General features: G+C 37.7%; 1 protein-coding gene across 1 annotated transcript in view; it reads right to left on the reverse strand.

Moving 5' to 3' along the window:
- LOC140170774 (uncharacterized) overlaps nucleotides 1-22300 on the reverse strand; it is an 87576-nt gene extending 65276 nt beyond the window's left edge. Inside the window, exons 1-5 of the mRNA XM_072193999.1 lie at nucleotides 22233-22300; nucleotides 19229-19275; nucleotides 3234-3483; nucleotides 456-644; nucleotides 168-227 (exon numbers count right to left, since the gene is read on the reverse strand). Coding sequence (XP_072050100.1) covers nucleotides 168-227; nucleotides 456-644; nucleotides 3234-3483; nucleotides 19229-19275; nucleotides 22233-22266 — 580 coding nt within the window. The 5' untranslated portion in view covers nucleotides 22267-22300. The remainder of the gene's footprint in view (nucleotides 1-167; nucleotides 228-455; nucleotides 645-3233; nucleotides 3484-19228; nucleotides 19276-22232) is intronic.
- Between the last annotated feature and the right edge of the window lie 1969 nt (nucleotides 22301-24269).

The following is a 24269-nucleotide window of genomic DNA, read 5'->3' on the forward strand; positions in this document are numbered from 1 at the left end:
GTTCAATCAACTTTCATTTTAGCCACAGATATTTTGACACAATCATAATGGATATATCCTCTGTGATCATAGTCAATGGTGGCATATAATTAGCTAAATTTTAAAACTGCAGCTATATATTTGAGAAACAGTGTGTATCATACAAATAAAATGATTTCAATACCTACCCATTGAAGAAGGGACTCTTTGACTTTTTTGATCTTTGGCTGCTTGATTCTCTTCACTCTCTGTTATAGCAATAGAAATTAAGGAACTTGTTATCATGTGTTACTCTTCTTTTAAAAGATGTTAACAATGTTTTGTTTGTCTCATTTTATTACCACTATGTATGAACAGTTGTGATGCAGGTTTTCAAAAGTTTTCAGAAGTGAGGGAAGCATGGGTCTTCATTCCCCCAACTGTTCTGCAATTCAACATGTTACTTGGATACTTGACTAAATCATCATACAACTTACCATCTTGTGATATTTGATTAGCTCCACTGTTAATGGTGACAGGTCCATTAAAATTAACCTGATGACCATCAATTTTAGCCTGATCTCTCCCAACCTGGTACAAATCTGCACAAGTAATCACCTTACAAGCACTTTCAACTGCTTTGCTGATTGAACTATCACATATTTCACTGATGGTATTCCTCTCTCCTAAATAAAAGTAACAAATAAAAATTAAAGGTAATGTTTTCATCACAGGCCTTCTTATTCATATACACATTGTTTCCTAAGTCATGTATATGACCGATCTTTGAACACTGGATAAGAGACTACTCACAACTGGAAGTCAGTTTCTCAGGAAAGTGGATCTGACACTCATGCAGGAAGAGGCTAAGGGGCCGTCCATAATTTTCGCCATTTTCACTTACGTACAAAGCGTACGTAACTTTTTACCCCCCTCCCTCCCTCGAGTTACGTACAAATAAAATGGCGAAGGATTTCCGTGAGTATATGTCTCCTACGTACTATAGCAAAATTGAGATGTTGGGTCGTGGTTGGGGTTGCAGTTAGGGTTTTGGTTAAAGGTTCGATTAGGTTTAGGGTTAGGGCTAATGTTCCAGAAGGATAGTTGGTTCTGGATTAATGTTTCTACAGATTAATTGAGAAATGCTGAAAAACTTCCCTTTTAAACCATATTTTCATGTAAACGAAAGCCACCAATAAATTAAAATATAGCAGCCCGAATCTAAACTAAATGACTAATGCACCCCAACATCTGCTGAACATCCCACTACTCTCTTTTCCACTAAGAACCCCCCGGGATCACATCATATATAGGGGAACCAGGCGGACCCCTTCAATTCGGCATGAATTTTGGTACTATTACAACATGCGTGCACTACGTATGTTATTGCAATGGGTTTCGTAGTCTTTTGTCGCAACACTGACAATCCACACTGACAATCCACACTTACAATCCACACTTCTGCCAATAATCCTAGCGCAGATAGAAAATACTTTTTAAATGTATTTTTGTATGAATGTACAATGTAAAATAGGACCACCGTGCATATTAGACAAAAAAGTAAAGAGAAAATCATTGTTTGCATGGCATGTTATAGAAATTGAACAATATTTTAGGTCAATTGGTTATAAGTTATGAATAAAATATTGAAAAATACCATAATTTTTCACTTTCATTTTTGTTTATTAGTGTAAGGTGCAGGCGAAATCAGTCATTTCAGGGAAATGACTGATTTCCCCAATGACCAACAAAAGTGGGGGGAGTGCCATGGCCCTCCTTTGCACATGCCACTGTGTACTTGTACATAAATACCCCCAATTCAAGCGTTTAGTTGTCGGCAAGAGTTAAAATTTTGTATTTGGTAAATAAGGGAGGAGTATGGCTTCTATAATGACTATTTGCTATTGTCCTCACAGCCCATTTCGGGGGGTGGCAACCACCATACTACCATGATTTTATTCATACCACCAAAACAAAATATATTTCAGGCCTAACATTTCACCATGGTTATGATAATTAAAATAATAAGGTTACCGTAAACGTTCGCCTAATGGCGCACCTGGGTTCCTTTGCCTTGGGGTAAATTTCATGTACAAATAGAAAGCTCCCTCCTCTAAAAATCCCAACAAGAATTAAAGGTATGTGTCCTTATTTGGTGGTGGGGTTTTTATGATAGGGCACTTTTAGTTTGTGTCTACAATTCCAGTTATGGCAAGGGAATCCATAGCGCCATTAGGCGAACTTTTACTGTAAAGTGAGTAACGATGAGACTTAAATTTATTCTCTCCAGTTTGAAATTTTCAAAACATAATCAATAAGTTGAAATCTAAAATCACAAGACATTGAAATATTGTAACAGCACGAACAACATCAAATTTATAAATTTGATATACCAATACTTGTATATACGAGGGGGTATCCAAAAGTTTTTGACATCACACAGAAGTGAAAGTGCTATACCGATGAAATTTTGTCAGTGTAATCACTGGTCCTTATGTACATTATGGTCCAAAAATGGTCTCATAAGTATGTTTACTTTCTTCACAGGTGGCGCTAGATGGGAAGTAGGCGCATAACCTTTTCGTGATAAGATCCTCCACTTTCTTGAGTTTTTTCATTGTGGCCGCATCATCCGTAAGTGATGGACGTCCACTTCTTGGCTCATCTGTGAGGGACACGTGGCCAGTTCGGAAATTCCTTTTTCAAAAAGCAATAGTGCCATATGATGGGCAATCATCACCGTAGATTGCTTTAATTTCATCATAGATTTTCTGAGCATTGTAGGCCTAACGCTTCAAATGCAGGAACTTAATCATGATGCGTGCCTCAATTTTCACCATATTGCAGGTTATGCGCCTACTGCCCATCTAGTGCCCCATGTAAAGAAAGTAAACATACTTATGAGACCATTTTTGGACCATAATGTACATAAGGACCAGTGATTACACTGACAAAATTTCATCGGTATAGACCACTTGACATCACTGTTTATCAACAAAGGCGAGGGACTCGTCTATCGATATGCTCGAACGAGCCGCTACACTGTTCAATGGCTTCCTATAATATATGAAATGTGGCGGGTGATTTAAAATGCACATGCCCTTAGCAGACTACGATGCGTCGCGACACTGCAGGGCAAAGAACAATGGAAATAGCCATAATGCGCGCGCATACTGCCGGGCAATGACGTCACATGCCAAGTGGTCTATAGCTCTTTCACTTCTGGGTGATGTCAAAAACTTTTGGATACCCCTCGTAGTATAGTATTTTCTTACCACTTTTGAGGATTCTGTCATCAACTGGCACTTCTTCATGGTTGACTGATTCATTAGTGCATAAGTCTTTACACTTCACCTTCCAATTTTGCTGCTCCCCTGCTGATGATGATAGTCTTTTCAAAGTTGATCCAGATGAACTATTTGATTTCTGTTTGGGACTTTGCTGGTTCCCAGGTGCTGATTGTTGATCTGTGGGTACATCAACAAACGGGGTTGACACTGATGAGTGCCTACTTTCTTCTGATAACTGGAAAGAAAAAGAGCAATGTATACCAACTTGATGTGGAGAAACAAGTAAAATACAGAAAATACAGATTAGACAATATGAAGAGCGGGACAAAAAACAACAACAAATGCACAGAAGTGGGTAAAGTTTGATAGCCAAAAGGTACCAATTCAAACCCACTTTTTCTACTCCAAAAACTGTTGGTGTTGGTGTATGTGAAAGAAAGGATCCATTTTGAGTTTGAGATTTCTCATTGGAAGGAGGTAATTCAAAGCCATTTGGTGACATTGATGATGATGATGCATTTAGAATGATTCCATTTGCAGATGGTGAACAAGTCTTACTGCCTAATCTTTGCTGAGAACATTGTAAAACAGTTCTCCCCCAGTTAATCTGGGATTGTAATTCTGTCATTTCCCGGATGGTGTTCATGAACAGCTACAATCCAGGACAAATTGTGTTGCATCACCCAAGCTGTTTTTGAAGCTTGAAACAGCCCCACATTCACTATGGAATTCTCTTACAAAACATCTTGAATTCTAACATGGAGTTTAAACTCCTCACTATGCCCCAAACCCTCCACCTTTCCCCAATCAATGTTGGGTACTTTTACAAGAGCAGAAACAAAATGTCATGATTCAACAATTTTGTCCCGAATTCTCTAATTATAAGTCCTATAGACGAATCCAAATTCATGCGTTCCTACACCTGACTAGCAGCCTTTAGTTGGGTCCCTGTCGGCTACAATGCACCCAAAATGTGAAATGATTCGGCCTTGGTGGAAATTTTAAACTGCATTCCATCACCCGTTTTACACCTTCCACGAAAACACAGGTAGACAAAAGAATGTTAAAGTTTACAACACAATACAGTTCCCTTCGGCAAAACACACATACATCGGATTAACTACACGCGGTATCTATGCATTGAACCATATCATTCTGATCACTCGCACCTGTACGATAAGTATCTTTGAAAAAAGCGGTATTGTATTCAATCTATGATTGCAGAGATACACAGGTGATGAGTGCAACCTGCTTGTAGTGCTTGCTATGTCACCATGCCATGCATGCCATACATAGGCCGACACGACATCCAGTCAGATTTCAGATCAGGCGTAAATATGACCAAACATCCCAAAGGTCCATCATGCCCATGGCCAATTATAATTTTCCCAACTTGTTGTCACTTTCAGCCTGTCAATTACCAGAATATCTTGATTATCAGGTTTCAGGAAACCACCGAAAATACAGAAAAAAATTACATAAAAATTATCTGAAAAATTGCTAACAATCATAAACTTATAGGCCTATATTTACAACAACAACAAATTTTTTTTTGGGGGGTCTTTAAGGGATCTAAAATGAGCGTTTATGGCGTTTCGACAGTATTTTTTGTGGGACATGAGAGCACCTCAGACGTATCGAATTGCATTCTGAATACGAGGCATGTCTTTCTGATATCAAATAATTTTCATTTTTGAAATTCACGATATAATACAAATTTTATGACAAATTATTAAAATTTGATATTTTTCAAATTTTGATATATAACAGTCCTCGAAATAAATTTCATAAATCTAATGATATATTCTTAAAGTGTATGTAACTGGAAGGAAAAGCCGACGATCAATTGAAAATGTTGACCATTTATATTGAAGATATGGATTTTTTTCTCCTGATGATATCAAATAATTTTGATTTTTTTGAAATTCGCAATGTAATACACATTTTATGGCGAATCATTAAAAATTGATATTTTTGATATTTAACAGTAATCAAAGTAAACTTTATAAATCTGATGATTTATACTTAAAGTGTATGTAGGTGGGATGAAAAGTCGACGATCAATTGAAAATTTTGTCCTTTCGTATTGAAGATGTTTTTTTCCAAAACAAAAAAAAAATTAGGTCTTTTTGGGAAAAAAATCCATATCTTCAATATGTAAGGTCAAAATTTTCAATTGATCGTCGGCTTTTCGTCCCAGCTACATACACTTTAAGAATATATCATTAGATTTATAAAAATTACTTCAAGAACTGTTATATATCAAAAATGTGAAAAATATCACATTTTAATAATATGTCATAAAATTTGTATTATATTGTGAATTTCAAAAAATTATTTGATATCAGAAAGACATTCTTCGTATTCAGAATGCAATTCGATATGTCTGATGTGTTCTCATGTCCCACAACAAATACTGTAGAAACGCTCAAAACGCTCATTCCAGATCCCTTAAGGGCTGGGGTATGAACGTTTGGACAGTATTTTGGGACATTAGAGCACATCAGACATATCGAATTGCATTCTGAATACGAAGAATGTCATTCTGATATCAAGTAATTTTGGTTTTTGAAATTCGCAATTTAATACACATTTTATGGCAAATCATTAAAATTGATATTTTTGATATTTAACAGTACTCGAAGTAAACTTTATAAATCTGATGATTTATACTTAACGTGTATGTAGGTGGGATGAAATGCCGACGATCAATTGAAAATTTTGACCTTTCGTATTGAAGATATGGATTTTTTTTCCCAAAACACAAAAAAAAATTAGGTCTTTTTGGGAAAAAAATCTATATCTTCAATATGAAAGGTCAAAATTTTCAATTGACTGTCGGCTTTTCCTCCCTGCTACATACACTTTAAGAATATATCATTAGATTTATATAATTTACTTCGAGGACTGTTATATATCAAAAATTGAAAAATATCAAATTTTTATAATTTGTCATAAAATTGGTATTATATTGTGATTTTCAAAAAATGAAAATTATTTGATATCAGAAAGACATGCTTCGTATTCAGAATGCAATTCGATAGGTCTGAGGTGCTCTCATGTCCCTCAAAAAATACTGTCGAAACGCAATAAGCGCTCATTTTAGATCCCTTAATATTTTCCAACAAATTATCTATAGAAACATTGGAAATATTTCCAATTCCAGCATGCAAATTGATCAACCATGCCGGTCTCATACACCATATGACAGGGTTCGAGGTTTGAGTACGGTTTTACTGCCAAAATGGGGGAAAAATGAAGTTCATGTTATCATAACATTATACATGTTTTCTGGACTAGAATTTTGTGCTGAGTCCATTTCTGAAGTTTTTAATACACAGGGTATCACCATTTTAAAGATATTCTAAGCGCATGTTGTTTTTACGAAGAATGTTAACCAATCCTGGGAGTCTACTTGGAACACAACTGTATTTAAAAAAAAGTTACAGAGCATTATTACTTCAGTTAAAGTTGTTTTGAATCTATAAATATGTTAAACAAACTATAAAGACTGATTAAACACTGTTCTCATGTATGAAAATGAAATGATGTTGGTACTGAGGCCCCTGTATTCCTATATATTTAGTAAACATATAGCGGTCAGGTTTGGTGTCAAGACAATAAATCTATTGATGTCTAAACTCATAAAGAAATGATGTTCGTAAAGTGTTAATGTATAACTGATTACCTTTACACAATCTTAAAATGTTTATACTGAAGCATAGCACTTTATTCACCCCTGACATCAGAAATGGCTTGTTGATAGCGCAACTGAATATTGTGTGATCTAGTGGCACGGGCTGCATCAACTTTATTTTCTGATAAGTGGTTGATGTGATGAGCTGGTACAGAACTAAAGTTCTCTTCACCATACCACTTGACTATTACTTGATTCTGTTTCAGTTTTCTCAGGATAGAACTTCTCAGATGTTCAGGTACATCAGTTGGGGAAATGACTTTAGCTGGATACCAGAAGCAACCATGCTTTGCCCATACTAGATGACACTGTACATGTGCATGAGCATACATGTACATGTACTTGCTGTACATGTATAACATCCCTTTATAATTACATATTTAAGGGCACAACATGAAAGGCATTGACTGCTCTTCCTGGAATAACTTTTATGGGTGTAACTTTTGGGTTTAAGGGGTTGAAACATCAGAAAAATGGCGTGAACCTCAAAATGGGGCAAAATCTGAGTCGTAAAAAAAATTATTTTGAAAAAAGTATACATGGCATCATTCCACAAATCTAATCGATTGTGGGGATTGGTAGAGTGCACAATCGATCAACTTTTCAGAGCTATACCTCCATAAGTGTTTCCAAAATAATTTTTTTTACAATTTGCCATATTTTTTTCACGCTTAGGGGTAGGGGTAACATTTTTGCAATTTTCTTCAATTTTTCTTTTTTGAAGGAAGTTAAAATTATTATCAGTGTGTGGCAAATTGACATATCATTAAAATGAGGGGTTAATGAGGTCTCCAGCCCCTTTAGATCAAATTTTATGGTGAAACTAAGATACAAATCTCTCGAAAATGACCTTTTTTGGGCTTTGTTTTTTCACTTTCAAGTTCAACTTTATCCGGGTATGGTATACAAAGTAAGCAATAAAATCAATTAAAAACAGTTTTATTTGAACAAATAAACCATCAGGTAATACAAAATAACAGAGAAAGACAACATTTATTTATATAGTAGAAAATATTAGGGATTAAAAATTAATGGTGAATTTTTTTTTCACCTAAAACTGGTCATTTTCAGTAAAAAATGGCCATAAATCCATGTTTAACCCCAAAACGACTTAAGATACAGTATTCTAAGTTAGAAAAATTGAAAATTCAGACATTTTTACCTTAGAAATACTATATATGCTCATTTTTAGAAGTATTCTTCACACATTTGGCAGTGAAATCAAACATCGAACCCTGTCATATCAAACGCTACAAATGGATGTACTTGCGAAACAAAAGGACTATGTATGAATAGATGCGACGGGATTACCTGCGGAATTATCTCTATTGTATATATTATTCTATTAACCCTCCTCGTCCTTGCATCTTCTCTAGGTGTTAGGCTGCTTTTATTTGAACAATTGGGCGCTCAAAACACCAGGTTGGTGCTAGCGGGGACCCAAAAATGGCCAACCAAATCCTGACCATGACTTGGCTTGTTGGATTCGTCTATAAAATAGGGTGCCTGTATCTTTACTTTTTCAACCATTTCAACACACAATACAGGAATTTAATGATATTTTCACATTCATGTAGGAACTAAATAAGCTTCATGATGGATAAGAAAAATGTTCCAAAATTTTTCAAGATCACTAGGGAATGGATACTTTTAATTCACACATAGTATCATGATTTTTTCAAAGACAAAACCTGTACACAAACCTGTGCACACCATGTCATTTAGTATTATGTCACACAACCTTCTGTCAACACCAACATTATTATACAGGTAACAATTAGAAAAGAAATTTGTAAGGTTATTTGATGGGCCTACAAGATTATACAATGGGTCTTTTTATCTTTTCTGTTTCAGGAGCTCTATTGTTCAGAAACGAAAACGCAAGGGATTAAGTGAGATAGTGTGTAATTTGACTTCATTGTTATGTTTGGGGCATCATGCTTCTCATTTCAAGAGGTAATAATAGGTGCTGTCAATCACACTTATGTCTGTCAATAAAGGATGTATAAGTCAATTATATGCAACACTGGTGCTTCAAGTGGGTAATCTTACTCATGTCTCTCATTTAACTAGGCAGGATAGGCCTACATTAGGTCCAAACGCTAATTTGATGTCATTCTGGTCTATATTAATGTGACATTTAAAAAAAGGACCCTGCCTCTTCTCCTCTCGCTTTCTTCTCTTTCTAGTCTGTCTGTCTCTCCCCCTCCCCAACTATCACCTGCATCATCTTTTGAATTATGTGGATATCTGAATTATATTAGATCTTGTATTTCCTTTACCCTTCTTCCCTCACTGTTTTAGCAGTAGGCCTATGATCAACGTGGAAAAATTAAAATAAACAGAATAAACTCCTCCCTGCTCTACTCTCCACTCCTCTCCTCCACCCGATCATCTCCTTGTCTCATCATCCCCACTCTCTCATTTCCCCTACTTCGCAATTTGCAATCTTTAACATGTTTAACCTTGTCAATGAATGACAAATAATGTACATTTAAAATAGATTTGAGTCTGGCAATTTTGCCTGAAGCAATTATCAGATTACTAATTCCAATGAAAGAAATCCAATTAGTTTCACTTCAACGCAACTCTCTGGTGTTGCATATTACCAAGTTTTAATGTGTATTTGGGACGAAAATAATTCCCCGTTTCATCTCTACATAATCATGACCGATTTTTGCGCGATTGCACGAACAAGTATACATAATTCTTGGCAACACTGGTTACTGTGATTAATGTATATTTCTACGCTGAGCTATTTTCACGAGCCACTCCCGCCTAGGCTGAAGTACCTATACACCCAACGCGAGTCAATTGAAGCCGTACAATTTATCGCAAATTTACGACCGTAAAATTTAGACACTTCTTTTGTCTAGATTAGCATCAACCCTCTCATCTCACATTTTTCATGTCAGAAATTAACATAACTCCTGAAACTGAAAACAGAAGTTATCTTCGTTCAACTTTTCTGTAGGCAACAAAAGACTAGAATAAAAGGATTGTTCACACGTACCATGCTAACACTTCAAAATAACAATGAGATCCGAAACAGAAACAGAAAAGATAAAACGACGGAATATATGAGTAAAAGCCTCTTGTGGGCTTGCCCAATGGCTCTGAACACATTATTAGTTTGAAATGTTACATTGGGATGGATTTATGAACTGGACACATAAAGTTTCAATGGAACTGTTACTATTTTCAGTAGATAGCAATTTCAATAGCAACTTATTCTTCACTTCCTGGAAATTTAGTGTTAATATACAATTATTATAGGTCTATTCAGGATAATGAACACATGATGCTGCTGATTATCAGAGTGAGGGTTTCTTGTTTCAGTTTGTGGGGGTATCACAAAGATGTTTTACTTTAGTAAAACCTAGATGAGCTTATCTGTATACCGCGTACCGCTGCATGGCCGCAATCATAACCGTCTCGGCTGAAACATGCATGTAAATTAATCAAAAAAGGTACGGCAAGACTTTTTTCGCATCACGTACGTCGAAGTTCACTTTCCAATTATGCAATCTGTAGTTAGGATAACGAAAACGACTGGTGAGCAAGTCTACTAAATTACTTCAAAATCTGAAGGAAAAAATGGTGGACAAATCGTCGGACCTTTCCTGAATTAATACAGCATATCTAGCCATTGTCAACATAGGGTCATCGGTTTGAATATTTTCCTTATATAAAAAACTAACACCTCCGCTATATGGTATTTCATGATATATCATTAATGGAAAGAAAAGTGCAAATGCTTTTCGTGTTTTTCGAATCGGACGAGTAACAAGCTCTATGACGTCATGATGTAAACAACGTCCGGGTCATTAATAATTAATTAGACCCATTCCATGTCAACTCCAGGGATGTGCACCGCAGCACCTCTTCAACTTTCTTCTTTTTCTGTGTGGTGGTAGCTATTGATGAGAAAGTAAAATCCCGAAAATTTGAGCTTCATACTCCAAATGTATAAAGGGAACCCTTTACAACTTTGAAAAGTATGTATCCTGGGGTACCTTTTTGTGTAGAATTTAAACCTGGCATCAGAAAACTTGTAACTCCTTTACTTTAAAAGATATAGGGCCCTCAAAATGCAACTTCGTCCATCCAGGACCAACTTTGGGGGGTCAGAACTCCAAAAGTAAAAATAATTTTATTGTCCATTTTTTGCCAGTCAGAGCCCTTTGGTAGGACATTACTCTTATCCAATATTGAGCCTATTAGAATACTTTTAGCTGAGATATTACCCACGCAAAACCCCAATTGTACATTTTTTTGTGGACATTTTGACCCCCCTGAAAACCAATGTCAGACATTTTGACCCACCATCAACTTCAGGTATGTTCAAAATATGTCCTTGGACAACATTTCTGAGAGATATTGGCTTGGGGTCTTGATGGCTTCAACACATCAGTTAGGTTTGCCTTCTCTATAGAGTTGTACATTAACCCTAACGCCCTAAGGGCTTTTCGGCGACGGGAAGGGAAAGAAGGAAAGAATAGAGAGAGAAAAGAAGGAAAGCAGTTGTTTGCTCTGGGTGGGATTTGAACCCGAGACCCCTCGCATGCCAAGCACTCGGTCGGCGACACTTTGCCACGGGTCTTGGGCTTCGCTGGCCAGCGAAACCGTGCCTACATGTCACTTAGGGCGATTGCGTCATCACACCACGTGGGATGCATGCACGAACAGCGCATATATCGAGTAGTATTTTGTAGTATTCAGGCGGGTTAGGGTTAAGGAAGCCTATACTGAGTTTCGATAGTGGTAACCTAACCCTAACGCCCTAAGGGCTTTTCGGCGACGGGAAGGGAAAGAAGGAAAGAATAGAGAGAGAAAAGAAGGAAAGAAGTTGTTTGCTCTGGGTGGGATTCGAACCCGAGACCCCTCGCATGCCAAGCACTCGGTCGGCGACACTTTGCCACGGGTCTTGGGCTTCGCTGGCCAGCGAAACCGTGCCTACATATCACTTAGGGCGATTGCGTCATCACACCACGTGGGATGCATGCACGAACAGCGCATATATCGAGTAGTATTTTGTAGTATTCAGGCGGGTTAGGGTTAAGTCATAATACATGCGAAATCAAAAATGTGTACAACTCTATGGAGTAGGTAAACCTAACTGATGTGTTGAAGCCATCAAGACCCCAAGCCAATATCTCTCAGAAATGTTGTCCAAGAACATATCTTCAACATACCTGAAGTTGATGGTGGGGCAAAATGGTCTGACATTGGTTTTCAGGGGGGTCAAAATGTACAAAAAATGTACAATTGGGGGTTTGCATGGGTAATATCTCAGCTAAAAGTATTCTAATAGGCTCAATATTGGATAAGAGTAATGTCCTACCAAAGGGCTCTGACTGGCAAAAAAATGGACGGTAAAATTATTTTTACTTTTGGAGTTCTGACCCCCCGAAGTTGGTCCTGGATTGACGAAGTTGCATTTTGAGGGCCCTATATCTTTTAAAGTAAAGGAGTTATAAGTTTTCTGATGCCAGATTTAAATTCTACACAAAAAGTACCCCAGGATACATACTTTTCAAAGTTGTAGGGAGTTCCCTGTATACATTTATGGACCTCCAAACGTCGTCTTTCGCATTGCGACACATTTTTTACGCTGACCCCCTAAATTTCAAATTGATGCCACGGGAAAACAAAATGGAGTATGAAGCTCAAATTTTCAGGATTTTACTTTCTCATCAATATCTACCACCACTGTAACCACACAGAAAAAGAAAAAAAATTGATGAGGTGCTGCGGTGCACATCCCTGAAGTTGACATGGATTGGCTCATTAGGTAAACCCAAATATGGAAACCTCCAAAATTATGCAAATTAGGTGTTCGACGAATCAGAATACGATCAGCCCACCTCCAAAATCATGCAAATGAGTTGAGGCGGTTACGTGAACATGTACACTAATGCGACTCTTATGTATACCGACCTCTGTGGGGTATCGTCACATTTTCTTTATTTCATGGAAAAAGTGTTGTTTTTGACATTTATTGCGAATTATTGGGAACGTTAATCACTTTATCCATCATAAGTTCCCAATACTACATTACAATTAGTTATGTTTAAAATGCTCAGATAAAATGATTACATACAACAAAATATCAGACATGATTTGAACAGGTGATTGAATTACTAGCGTCGTGCTTTCATTGATAAAAGCACAAATGTGCAACTTTTGATTTTGTTTCTTCTTTATGTTTTAGATCATCGTTTCTTTAATTCTCAACCAATTTCAACAAACAAGGTCTTAAGGGTTGTGTAAAGCTATTACAGGTGGGTAGGGGTAAAAAAATGACAGAGCCATCATCATTCAAATAAAAGTCTGGCCTCCATAAGGTACAATAAAACAGGTGGTAGGTATGAATGGTCATGCACGTCTGTTTGAAGATAGGTCTATTCATATAAAACCTCTGACCTCTGTGACCTAGGCTTGGACGTACATACTGATTCTGTGCGTGTATAGCAGTGCATGAAATACACCGGTTAGTAAATGTATCAAGTTTAGCACAGGTTGAATTTAGCCAAAACAACCAAAAGTCCCGAACATTTTTTACAAATTCAACGTAAGGATAATACAAATTTTTGGATTGATGGGCAATAAGAAGATATATTTTTCAAAATAGGCATGTTTTTTACTCAAAAAACATTACTGGGATAGTCACCTTTGCCAATGATTTTAGAAGTGCAAGTCTTGATGAAGCTGTTGATCATGGCGATAGTTTTTAGACAGAATATACCCAAAAAATGTTACATTTTTTATCTAATGGGACTTGAAGTGCATTTTTCAGCCTATCTTGAAGTTTAAACTTTAATGCAGAGATTGTTATTAGTTATTATTTATTCTATCATTTCATCTGAAGTATCTAGGTTTGGCCGTTTTCTATCTCTGTTTGACTTCTTGTTCATAGGCCTATAAAAAATACCATGCACGTATTAATGTATAGGCTTACATGAGCATAGACTGTAAGTAATCACAACTTGTATCTCTTCTATCCAGAACACAAAAGGTATAGAAATTGTTGACAACAGAAAACACAATGTTGCCAACACTGTGGTTAAAGCGCCAAATTGTGCTTGTTCAGTTTATAACATAAGACCGTTTACCACTTTGTTTGTTTGTTTGTTTTATTTCTTCTTTAACCTGGGACACTCAATCAGTTGAAAACACAATTAATCATCTGTTCTTCCTTGAGGCCCAGGGATCAATACAACATTTACATAACATAATTATTAAGGTTTTAAAAATACTAAATACATTCAAATACATGATAATATTGCAAATTTAGATAAATACAATGTTTACAAAATAAATCAAATTACAATGTAACTTTACAACATGTTTAAAATACTATTAATACTACATACATAGGCAAAGCATATAGAATAAAGGATCAAATAATATGGGGGACCCAATAAGCATTAAAACTACTTAAAAGATAAAACACTACAAAAATCAACCTATGAACCAGCATAGCTATAAAACATTAATATTATTCAAAACTATCGATTGCACCAAATACAAACAAAATAATTCATTTAATGTCAAATACAAATAATTCAATATGGAAATTGATTGCACAAAATAGTAGTAAGGCATAGCATGATAGTATAAATATAACTCAAACAAATCTTGTTTTGCAAAATAAACGAATGAAGCCAAAATATGAAACAAATTTAAAGGCTACTATTTAAGAATCATAAAATTGAGAGTTGTATATTGTTTTGAAAGTTGCTGTGCTAATTGGTAGAGGTGATTTCAGTTTAGGATCTAGTGAATTCCAGGCCTTAGCCCCTCTGAATAAGAATGAGCGTCTACCAGCTTCAATTCTGGGTTTGAAATTAAGTGCAATATTGCCATGAGCGCTACCACGTGTATTGTGACGATGACTGGTTTTCACAGAGGTAAAAATTGTTTGCATATACTTTGGAACAAAACCAGCAATACATTTATAAGTTAAAAGACACAGATGGTCTTGTCTAAGGTTGCTAAGAGGCTTCCATTTAAGTTTTCCCCTGATTAAAGAAGATGGTGTCCTGACTGGAACTTTAAGAATGGCCCTCCCAGCCCTGTTCTGGAGACGCTCAATCCTATTCAGAAGCGTGTTATTGCAATTTCCCCATACAGTATCACAGTAAGTCAATCTTGGAAGAATAAGAGCTTTATAAATTGTATTCATGTGGTTAGCAGATAGCCATTCCCTGATTCTGTACAACATACCAATGTATTTCGAAACTGTTAAACAAGTTTGATTAATTTGTGCTTCCCATTTTAGATTTTGGTCGAGAATGACTCCCAGGTATTTACATTGATTTACATTTTCAAGTTGTTCCCTATTCATGTAAAGACTTAGCTCATCAACCCTTGCATTAAAATAACTTGAACAAAAAAGCATGGCTTTTGTTTTTTTAGCATTTAAGGTCAATTTGTTCACTTCCATCCACGATGTAATTCGTTTAAGATCATCATTAAGATGCACATTGATCTCATTTATGTCTTTTGATGAGCGAAAAACGGCCGTGTCGTCAGCATAAAGCGTGATTTTGGTATCACTGGACACAGTTAGAGGCAGATCATTGATGTACATCGTGAATAGAAGTGGGCCCAAAATTGTACCTTGAGGCACACCAAAGCTGACACATTTGAATGCAGAAATAGTACTACCAATCTTAGTTGCCTGCTCTCTATCACTAAGATAAGATTTAAACCAATCCAGCTCCAGACCCAAAATTCCAAAAGATGTAAGCTTCTGAATAAGAATGGCATGATTGACCGTATCGAATGCCTTTTTTAGGTCAATAAAGACCCCTCCAACAAAATGGCCAGCATCAATGTTCTGGAGGATGTATTCTGAAACATCGATCAAAGTGGTAAGTGTGGAATGTTTGGGTCTGAATCCGGATTGATGTGAAGAGAGCAAATTATGTTGACTTAAAAGGCATACAACTGATTATGAATTAGGCGTTCAAAAGTTTTCATAACAACAGGAATAACAGAAATTGGACGGTAGTTGTTGACATCGTCTCTGGACCCCTCTTTGAATAAGGGAGTGACTCTACATAATTTCCATTTTTGAGGGACCTGCCCACTGGATAAGCTGTTGTTGAATAACTTAGTCAAAGGAGTAGTAAGGGGTCCAGCCCCTGCTTTGAGAAGCCGACTGTTAATACCATCTAAACCAGTTGCTTTCTTTGTATCTAGAGACTTGAGACACTTAAAACCTGCTCCTCAGTTATGGGGGAAAATTTAAAATGATTACCCTTAAAAGTAGACATTTGATTAGAATATTTATCATCAACATTGTCAAACTTTTCTGCTAATTTTCTGCTTCAAAGACTCTTCATATGAATATTTAACTTAAGATCCCGGTTTTAGATATTGTTTGAAAGTATATTTTGATCTTGAGTATATCTTGAGTACAGTTGATGGAGCAACATACATAAATAAGTGCTATGATTGGATGGGTTATCAATGAAGAGTCTCTCCGTTGGCTAAACATAGCTGACATAGGACATTTGGCTCGGACTGGGAGGTCTTTGTTGATTCGCCACGCCATTGTGCTTCTTTCATTGCTTGTAAGGTATCGGCAACACTGACTGAGCGAGATGGGTTCAAACAAGGTTTTCTCGTGGGGTCATATAGATGTGCATGGAATCAGGGGCGGCGCCACAGGGGGGGCAAGGGGGGGCAATTGCCCCCCCTATGATTTTCAAACACTAGGTAAAAGGAAGGAAAAAGAGAAAGAGAAGAAGGAGAGAGAAAAGGGAGGGGAGAGAAAGAGAGGAAGGAGAAGAAAAAAAGGAGCCATTCCCTCCCTGGCCATGGTTAGGAGATTGGGGAAATTCCCCCTTCGTACATCTTGCCCCCTTGTGGAATGCGGTTTTAAAGTTGTTGGTTTTTATATTTTGGGCCCATTTTCGGCAAATTTTCCCCCATAAAAGTCACATGGCCTCTCTTGCCTTTTCTCCCAACTACTTTGGACAAATCCTGGCTACATCACTTTCCTGGCGCGGCAACAATTCTGTGTCATGCAGCAATTAATCATTATAAATACGGTAAGTTTACTTTCAGTCCAATATCACACAACTTTTACGGGGTTTCATCACATTGTATATCCAAAACCTATACTAGAACGCCTCTCTCAGAAAAAGTGTAAAAATTATCCACCAATATAAATAAGCAATTGGCTTCATTACAGCCAGCCGTAGCCAGGATTTATTTGGGGCTGATTTTGAAAAGGTGGACCTGTTTTGGACCTTTTTCTAAAATTTTGACCAAGAAAGCATAAAGAACCTAATTTTTTCGCTCACTACACTCGCAAATGGGCAAATTTTGTCCTTTTCTGACTAAGCATAAAAAATGGGGTTTTTTTTTGCTCGCTATACTCACAAAGTGGATAGGGGGTGACTACCTCCCGCCTACGCTCCTGATTTAATACGGCTTTCAGTTTGAAATATTTCCAACCTCAAGACACCCCTCATTCATATCATTTTATTTTTATATTATAAAAAAACCGCATATCATATACAATGCAACTGACTTAACATACACCGTGTTGCGACCAGAGGCGTAGATCCGACCCGGGGTGTGGGATATAAATCCCCCCAATATTTTGATAGGGTAGATAGTCCATACAATCATTCCCCAATGTTGATGCCTGTATGTGGGTTTCTGACCAAAGTAACCTCATATTTGGCCATTTTAGCCTAAAAAGTGCCAATTTCTCCGCGCTTCGCGCGACTTTATTTAACATTTCCACCATATTTCACTTCGTGCACATTTGTACCATGAACTTATTTTGTAACGGTCCATGCCTAAAAACCAGCGGGCTGAAAGTCGGGCCCGTGAATGAAATCCATAAAATATGCGGTTGGAAAATAAATAAATAACCCTAAAAAGGGTGAAAATGGTGCATCAAATGGCTTCATTTGTGCTTTCATTTTGACAAATTTTCAAATTCTGAGGGGGCACATCCTCTCACACACTCCCCTAAATCGGCATAGCCCCGCGGCGAGGGCAGCGCTATCAGCTGCATAACCAATTCAAAATTGTTTTGCCCCTATCAAAATACCCTGGCGCCGCCCCTGCATGGAATCGATATAGAGACTTGCCTCTCTGTCATCTTTTAAAAGCTACAGGGTGTCCCAGAATGATCCATACCACGAAAGTTGAATTTTGTTAGGTATGAATAACATTGTTATCAGTCGTATTGTTTTGAATTCTAAATATTACATTTATTTAGCTTTGTATCTTGCCACCTCCTTGCATAAAACCTTCATCTTATATTGGGATGCCTTTCAGATAGCTCATGTATATATATTTGCTTCTGTTTTCTCTGCCTCCACACATTGTATTCATGATCTTTATATAACCCGACATAATTATATGTTATCAAAACATTTTGAATAAACATTTTAAAACCATATTTGTGTTTGCTGGGTACTTCACTAGTTGATCAACCACCTTTTGGGTATCATATTTGTAAGACATGTAAAGGTAAGACATTTGCCAGTCCAAAGTACAGGAGTCAATTTAGCCACTGGCCCGCTGGCCTTGGCCAGTAGTTTTCTCGTCGGGCCAGGAGATGTTCCTGGGATGTTCCTTAACTTGAAACGAGGGACTGACGGATGGAGACACCCACACCGCCTGATACATGACTTGTGATGCCATAAGGTCTTTTCCTTCGTATGACCTAAAAATGGAGTGGTTGCTAGCTTTTACTAAAAAATTCCTAACACACGTTAGAGGACTTTCATCATGTTTTCATACAACTAGAATTCCGCAGTTCATAATAAAGGTGGCCCCCACACAATGGTGTGTAAATAACAGGTTTGTAAATACAAATAATATGCAAATAAGCTCATTAATATTCATAAACATAACATGACACAAAATTATACTGCACATCAGGCCACCATATCTAATCCACATAGCAAGTTTGAAGTTGATCGCCCTTTGCAATAATTAAACCGCAGAGTGGATTAATGAAAATGTACGCAAAATATGCAAAGCAGCTCATTCATAAATATGCAAATAACTTGACACAAAACTATACAGCACATCAGGCCACCATATTCTATCATCATACCAAGTTTGAAGTTGATCAGTTATTGCGTTGGAGCTGCAGTGGTTTAATGAATTTGCTTCCACCCGGATAGCCAAACAAACATCCATTTGGATGATAACATAAGCTCCACACATGTGTGGGGAGCCAAAAACAAAATAAAAACAAAAACAAAACAAATTACAAACATTAACATAATGGTGCACTTACCACTGGTATAATATCACTTTGTAACAGCTTGTTGGATGCAGAAGCTTCTGTTAAAAAAACATCAACATAAGCGATTTCATTTTAAAGGCATTACAATTGTGCAACTACTGTCTCCCCAATTAACCTAGACCTAGTTTGTGTTACTTATTTGAAAAACTATTCACTTTTGTAGAAAGTCATGAAAGAAAAGTGTTAACAGTTTGCACCAAGTTTAAGCCCAGTTGTACAAAGTTTAACATCTGACCCCATTTGACATTTTACCTCAGATTGATTTTTTTTTCATGATAACCTCATATCAAGGATCAAGGGCTATTTCTTCTTCTTCCGGTAAAGTGCTGCTTCATCTGGATGAAGATAATTCGCACTGCGGAAGCACACATGCGTTGTGACACAACCTTATCTTGGTGCAAAATCAGTGCTGTACGGTGCAAAAACAGATTGAGGAGCCAATGGCTCCTAACTGTATCAATTTAGGCGCCCAAATTTTGTTCCCAAGTTTTTTTAGGCTTACTTCCATTTCCAGTTCCGGGTTCTACTAGGTTCATTAAAAGTATCAACTGCTGTTGGATTCCCTGATTTAATTGTTTCATCGTCATCCTTCTTGTTTCCCAAAAGCTCCATCAAATTCAAAGTTTTTATTTTATTTTGATGCCATCTTGAGTGCTTAAAAACAATCAAAACTTTTCACCTATACTATATTATCATCCATATGTACATGTTTTGCATTTGCTGGCTATTAAAAGCTTCAACAGTTGGTCGCCATTGGCGCCATGGATTGAAGGTTTAGTCGCATCAGAAAAAATCTAGTCGCCAATGCGCCTAAAATGGTCGCACCGTACAGCACTGGTGCAAATATATACAGGTGCAAGTAAAAAATTCTGGTCCTCTGGTGCAGGCTAATTGGTTGGCCCCAGTAACGCAGTCCAGAATGCATTTAGGGAAGCTAGGTGAGCAGGATCAAATGCCAGGTTGTTCCAATCTATGCATGTGTGGGGGAAGAAGGATGAGGCATATGCCTGGGTGCTACAGTGCGGCAAAGTGAATCGGGATCCGTGCCCTCTGGTTTTGGATGATGATTCGGTTAGGTGATCACGACAGTTGATGTCAACAAGGTTGTAGCGGATCCGGTACATCATAGCGAGTCGGCTTTGAGTGCATCTGCTCTCCAAAGTGGGCCACTGCAGGTCTTTGAGCATGGTGGTCACGCTGATGGTAATCATGGTATAGTCGTAAACAGTGGCGTAACTATGGGGGGGGGGGGGTGGCAACATGGCAAATTGACCAATTCAGCATCGATTCTGTGCCCCTCCAAGTGATGAAAGTCAAATTTTAAACACAAAATCAATTTAAAGAACATTTTAAGACCGATATTCGACTTCTAGTAACCAAAATTAACTAGTAGTAGGTCTTATTTGTCAAAAATTTCACACGCTCTGTGCGCAATTGTTTCAAGAATTGCCCACGTCTAAGATATTCTCGGGGGGGCATCAATTTTGTTTCTTGCCCTGGGCGCTACCAACCTTAGTTACGCCACTGGTCGTAAAAACCAGTGACGACCTGGGCACCTCTTCGTTGCACCATCTCGATCTTGTAAGCATTTTGGCGAGCGTGTGGATCCCATGCTGTTGTAGCATATTCCACAATTGGCCACACACAGGTGGCAAATGTCGACTTCTTGATCTTGCGGCTGCAATGACAGAAGTTACAACACAGGAAGGCATTGGTGGAGCTTGCTTTCTTAACCACTGTGTCCACATGGGTGTTGAAGTTCAACTTGGAGTCCATGTGTACTCCCAGGTATTTCGCAGAAGTCACCTCTTCCAGGGTGTGGTTGTGGATGATGTATGAACCAGTGATGGGTTTCCTCTTGTTAGTAATGCAAACAACTTGGCATGTAGAAGGATGAAAATCGATCAGCCACAATCTTTCCCATTCCTGATGCGAGTCGAGGTCTGTCTGAAAACTTGCGCAGTCCTGAGCAGATGTAATTTGTTGTATAGGATGCAATCGTCTGTGAAGAGCTGTGGGGTAGAACTGGAGATGCTGTCAGGGAGATCAGGAAGAGAAGTGGGCCGAGCACACTACCCTGTGGAACTCCTGAAGTGACTTTGGCTTCTGAGCTACACTGACCATATATCATGACTTGCTGAGTGCGGTCTTGGAGGAAGATGTTAATCCATTCCAAAGTATGGCCATGCAATCCATAGAATTCTGCTTTCAGAAGAAGCCTTTTGCCTCTGCTCAAGACCCTTGGCTAGGTCATTAATGGTGAGTAAGAGTTGTGTGTCACAAGACCTAAGCCATGTAAAGCTTCTGTGAGAATTCTCTGGTCTATGAGATGGTGTAGTAGAGAGCAATGCACAATATGCTCGCATAACTTACAGAGGACTGCTGTCAGTGAGATGGGTCTAAAGTTAGAGGCGGGTGATCTAGAGTCCTTCTTTAAGATAGGCACAATGAGGGATGCTTAATTGTAAGAGCATGGTATGGTGACAGCAGGGGAGATATTATCTCTGCAGTTTCCTTCAATAGTCCCACAGGAATGCCGTTAGGACCGGCTGCCTTGTGTGGCTTGAGGTTTTAAAGAAGTTTGGTTATTCCTGAACAGCTAGCTGGCGAAACCCACATGGCTGCAAGTCGGTGATCTTGTGCGAGGCACCTGATGGGTCTAAGGTTTAAATCCCGGGCAGCTTACAAATGGCACAGAGTTCATCAGTACAATGACTGTGACTACACCTAACAGCTTCCTATTGCACCTGGATGGGGTAAGGCTAGCGGACAAAGCACCTTGCCCAAGGGCGCAACACGGTGGTGGGACAGGGACGCAAACCCACCCACATCAAACTTGTCACCTGTACCTGTCACACATTAATGTTTGTTATGTTTGATTTTGCATTTTTGGCCATGTAACTTCTTTGTACATCTTCTCTCTTTTTCGTTCCTTCTTTTCTTTCCAATAGCCAAAAAGCATGTTTAGCATTTTGGTTAATTATTCAATGCTTACCTGATTGTCCATCAGAGTCCATGTTGTTGTCCATCTCGCTGATAATCTATCATTACACAGAACTAAACCTGTATATGATTTAATTAACAAATGGATACCAATAAATGTGTTAATCATTCTGTTATGTCATATAATTTTAAACTACCAGATAAATTGCAAATAAAAATGGTATTATGCATATTTGAATACAATTTTTTGCAACTGGACCTGGATGACTACCGATGATTTGGGCTCTGATATACAACTCGTCGGGTTCATCACATAGTGGCATATCGTAAGGAAAACTGTAAATTGCTGTTCAGAGAAAAACAAGTTTGAAAAAATGTCGATTTGTAAAGCCATAAATGTGTGATTTGTTCAACAGCAATGCCCTCAATTTCTACTTTTTGCACCATTGTAATGGCCATTGGTGTACATAAATGCCCTGTGAAAGACTAAGCCTGAAGTGCTTTAATTACAGTAAAATTTAACATTTATAATAAAACCGGAGATCTCCGGTTTTATTCTGAGCTCACTGATCGAGTGCTGGATAAACATATCGCTTGCGTATTTACCATTGAGTCAGTGACGTACCGTATAAACTGTATGCATATCGCTATTCGTCTTACGTCTTGTTTGTACATCACATACGCTGCGTGTAGCTCTGCCAATAACCATTATAATAATGCGATTGGCGAGATTATACACATATTGCAAGCGCTCTCCGTCTTGACGTATAATCTGTGTGCATATGTGACACGATCTGCTCCATGGGGACCAAAGGAGGCACTTTTGAAAATTGAGTTACTATAATTATTACCTTGCAGTAACATCAGGCTATTATACTGAAAACACCAAAGGTCTAGCATACTTGGTTCTAAAGTTATGAGGTTTTGTGATGTGTGTTTTCTTATGTATTTTATTGTTTTATTTGCCGCCTTTGGCCCCCATGGACCAGATCATATCACATATATCGCTATTTGTCTTACGTCTTGTTTGTTCGTCCTAGCTGTGTAAAACTACGCCAATATTCATGACAATAATATGTTCAGCGAGCTGATACACGCATTGTGAGGCGCTGGAATGAAATGGTAATTTTCTTTGTTTTACCTCATTTGTTTGGCTCGAAATAAAAGGGGACAATGTGATCAGTAGCTATCAGTGAAAACTAAAATTTAAATAGGAATCTATTCTTTATACAAATCACACACTATTGCTTAACAAGCTTGTGTTGTTGCACTAATTTTGAATTCATTGTATGAAACTGTTCCAAGTGTTCAAAGCACCTTCTTGTACTATATTTACTTCATATTTTATCTTTTAAATGGGTAAAAAAGGATTCCAAAGTTATACGTCAGTATGTAACATAGGAAAAAGTGCATAATATAGTGGCGTATCGAGCGTGATGTGTTGTTGTGCGCATGTACCCTGCTGGTACATCAAAGATTTTGTTTCCTTTTAAATTGTGAACACGAGTAAAATAGTGAAATAAAATCCATAAAATAGTGTAGTTGGGGTTTACAAATGTGACCCTTCGCCACAACTGAGCCCGGATGTCGCTAAACTTGATTTTGCGCTACAGTGAAAATTGGCTTGAAAGGTCATTCCGATGAAAATTGAGATTTTTAAAGATTTGAAATGATTAATATGTTTTCTTACACTAGTCCAAGTTTCATTTTCTGAAGCTTGTCGTTCTAAAAATATTCCTAAAATTGAGTAAAAAGTGTTTTAGAGCATCGAAATAATCGTGAAATTTGTCCACTGCTACGAAAAATTCTCTCGTTCGAGTGCCGCCATGTTTGGTATTGCCGGAAAGCTGGGGATTTCCAGATTCATTTTCTAGCGGATATTTTCATGTAAACATTGTTATTAGCCAATGAGAGGCCGTTTTACATGACCCTATTTTAGTATAAACATCTGGTTCATCTGTTGCCAAGATCGTGCGAATGGACTGTTTGATTGGTCGAATTACGTCAGCTGACCCGATGATTCTGCGCAGTACGGATGTTAATTAGTGTTTATCTTTATATTTTAGCACAGAAGTTACATACTAAAAAT

This window comes from Amphiura filiformis, chromosome 15 (assembly GCF_039555335.1).
Source record: "Amphiura filiformis chromosome 15, Afil_fr2py, whole genome shotgun sequence".
Taxonomy (NCBI): Eukaryota; Metazoa; Echinodermata; class Ophiuroidea; order Amphilepidida; family Amphiuridae; genus Amphiura; species Amphiura filiformis.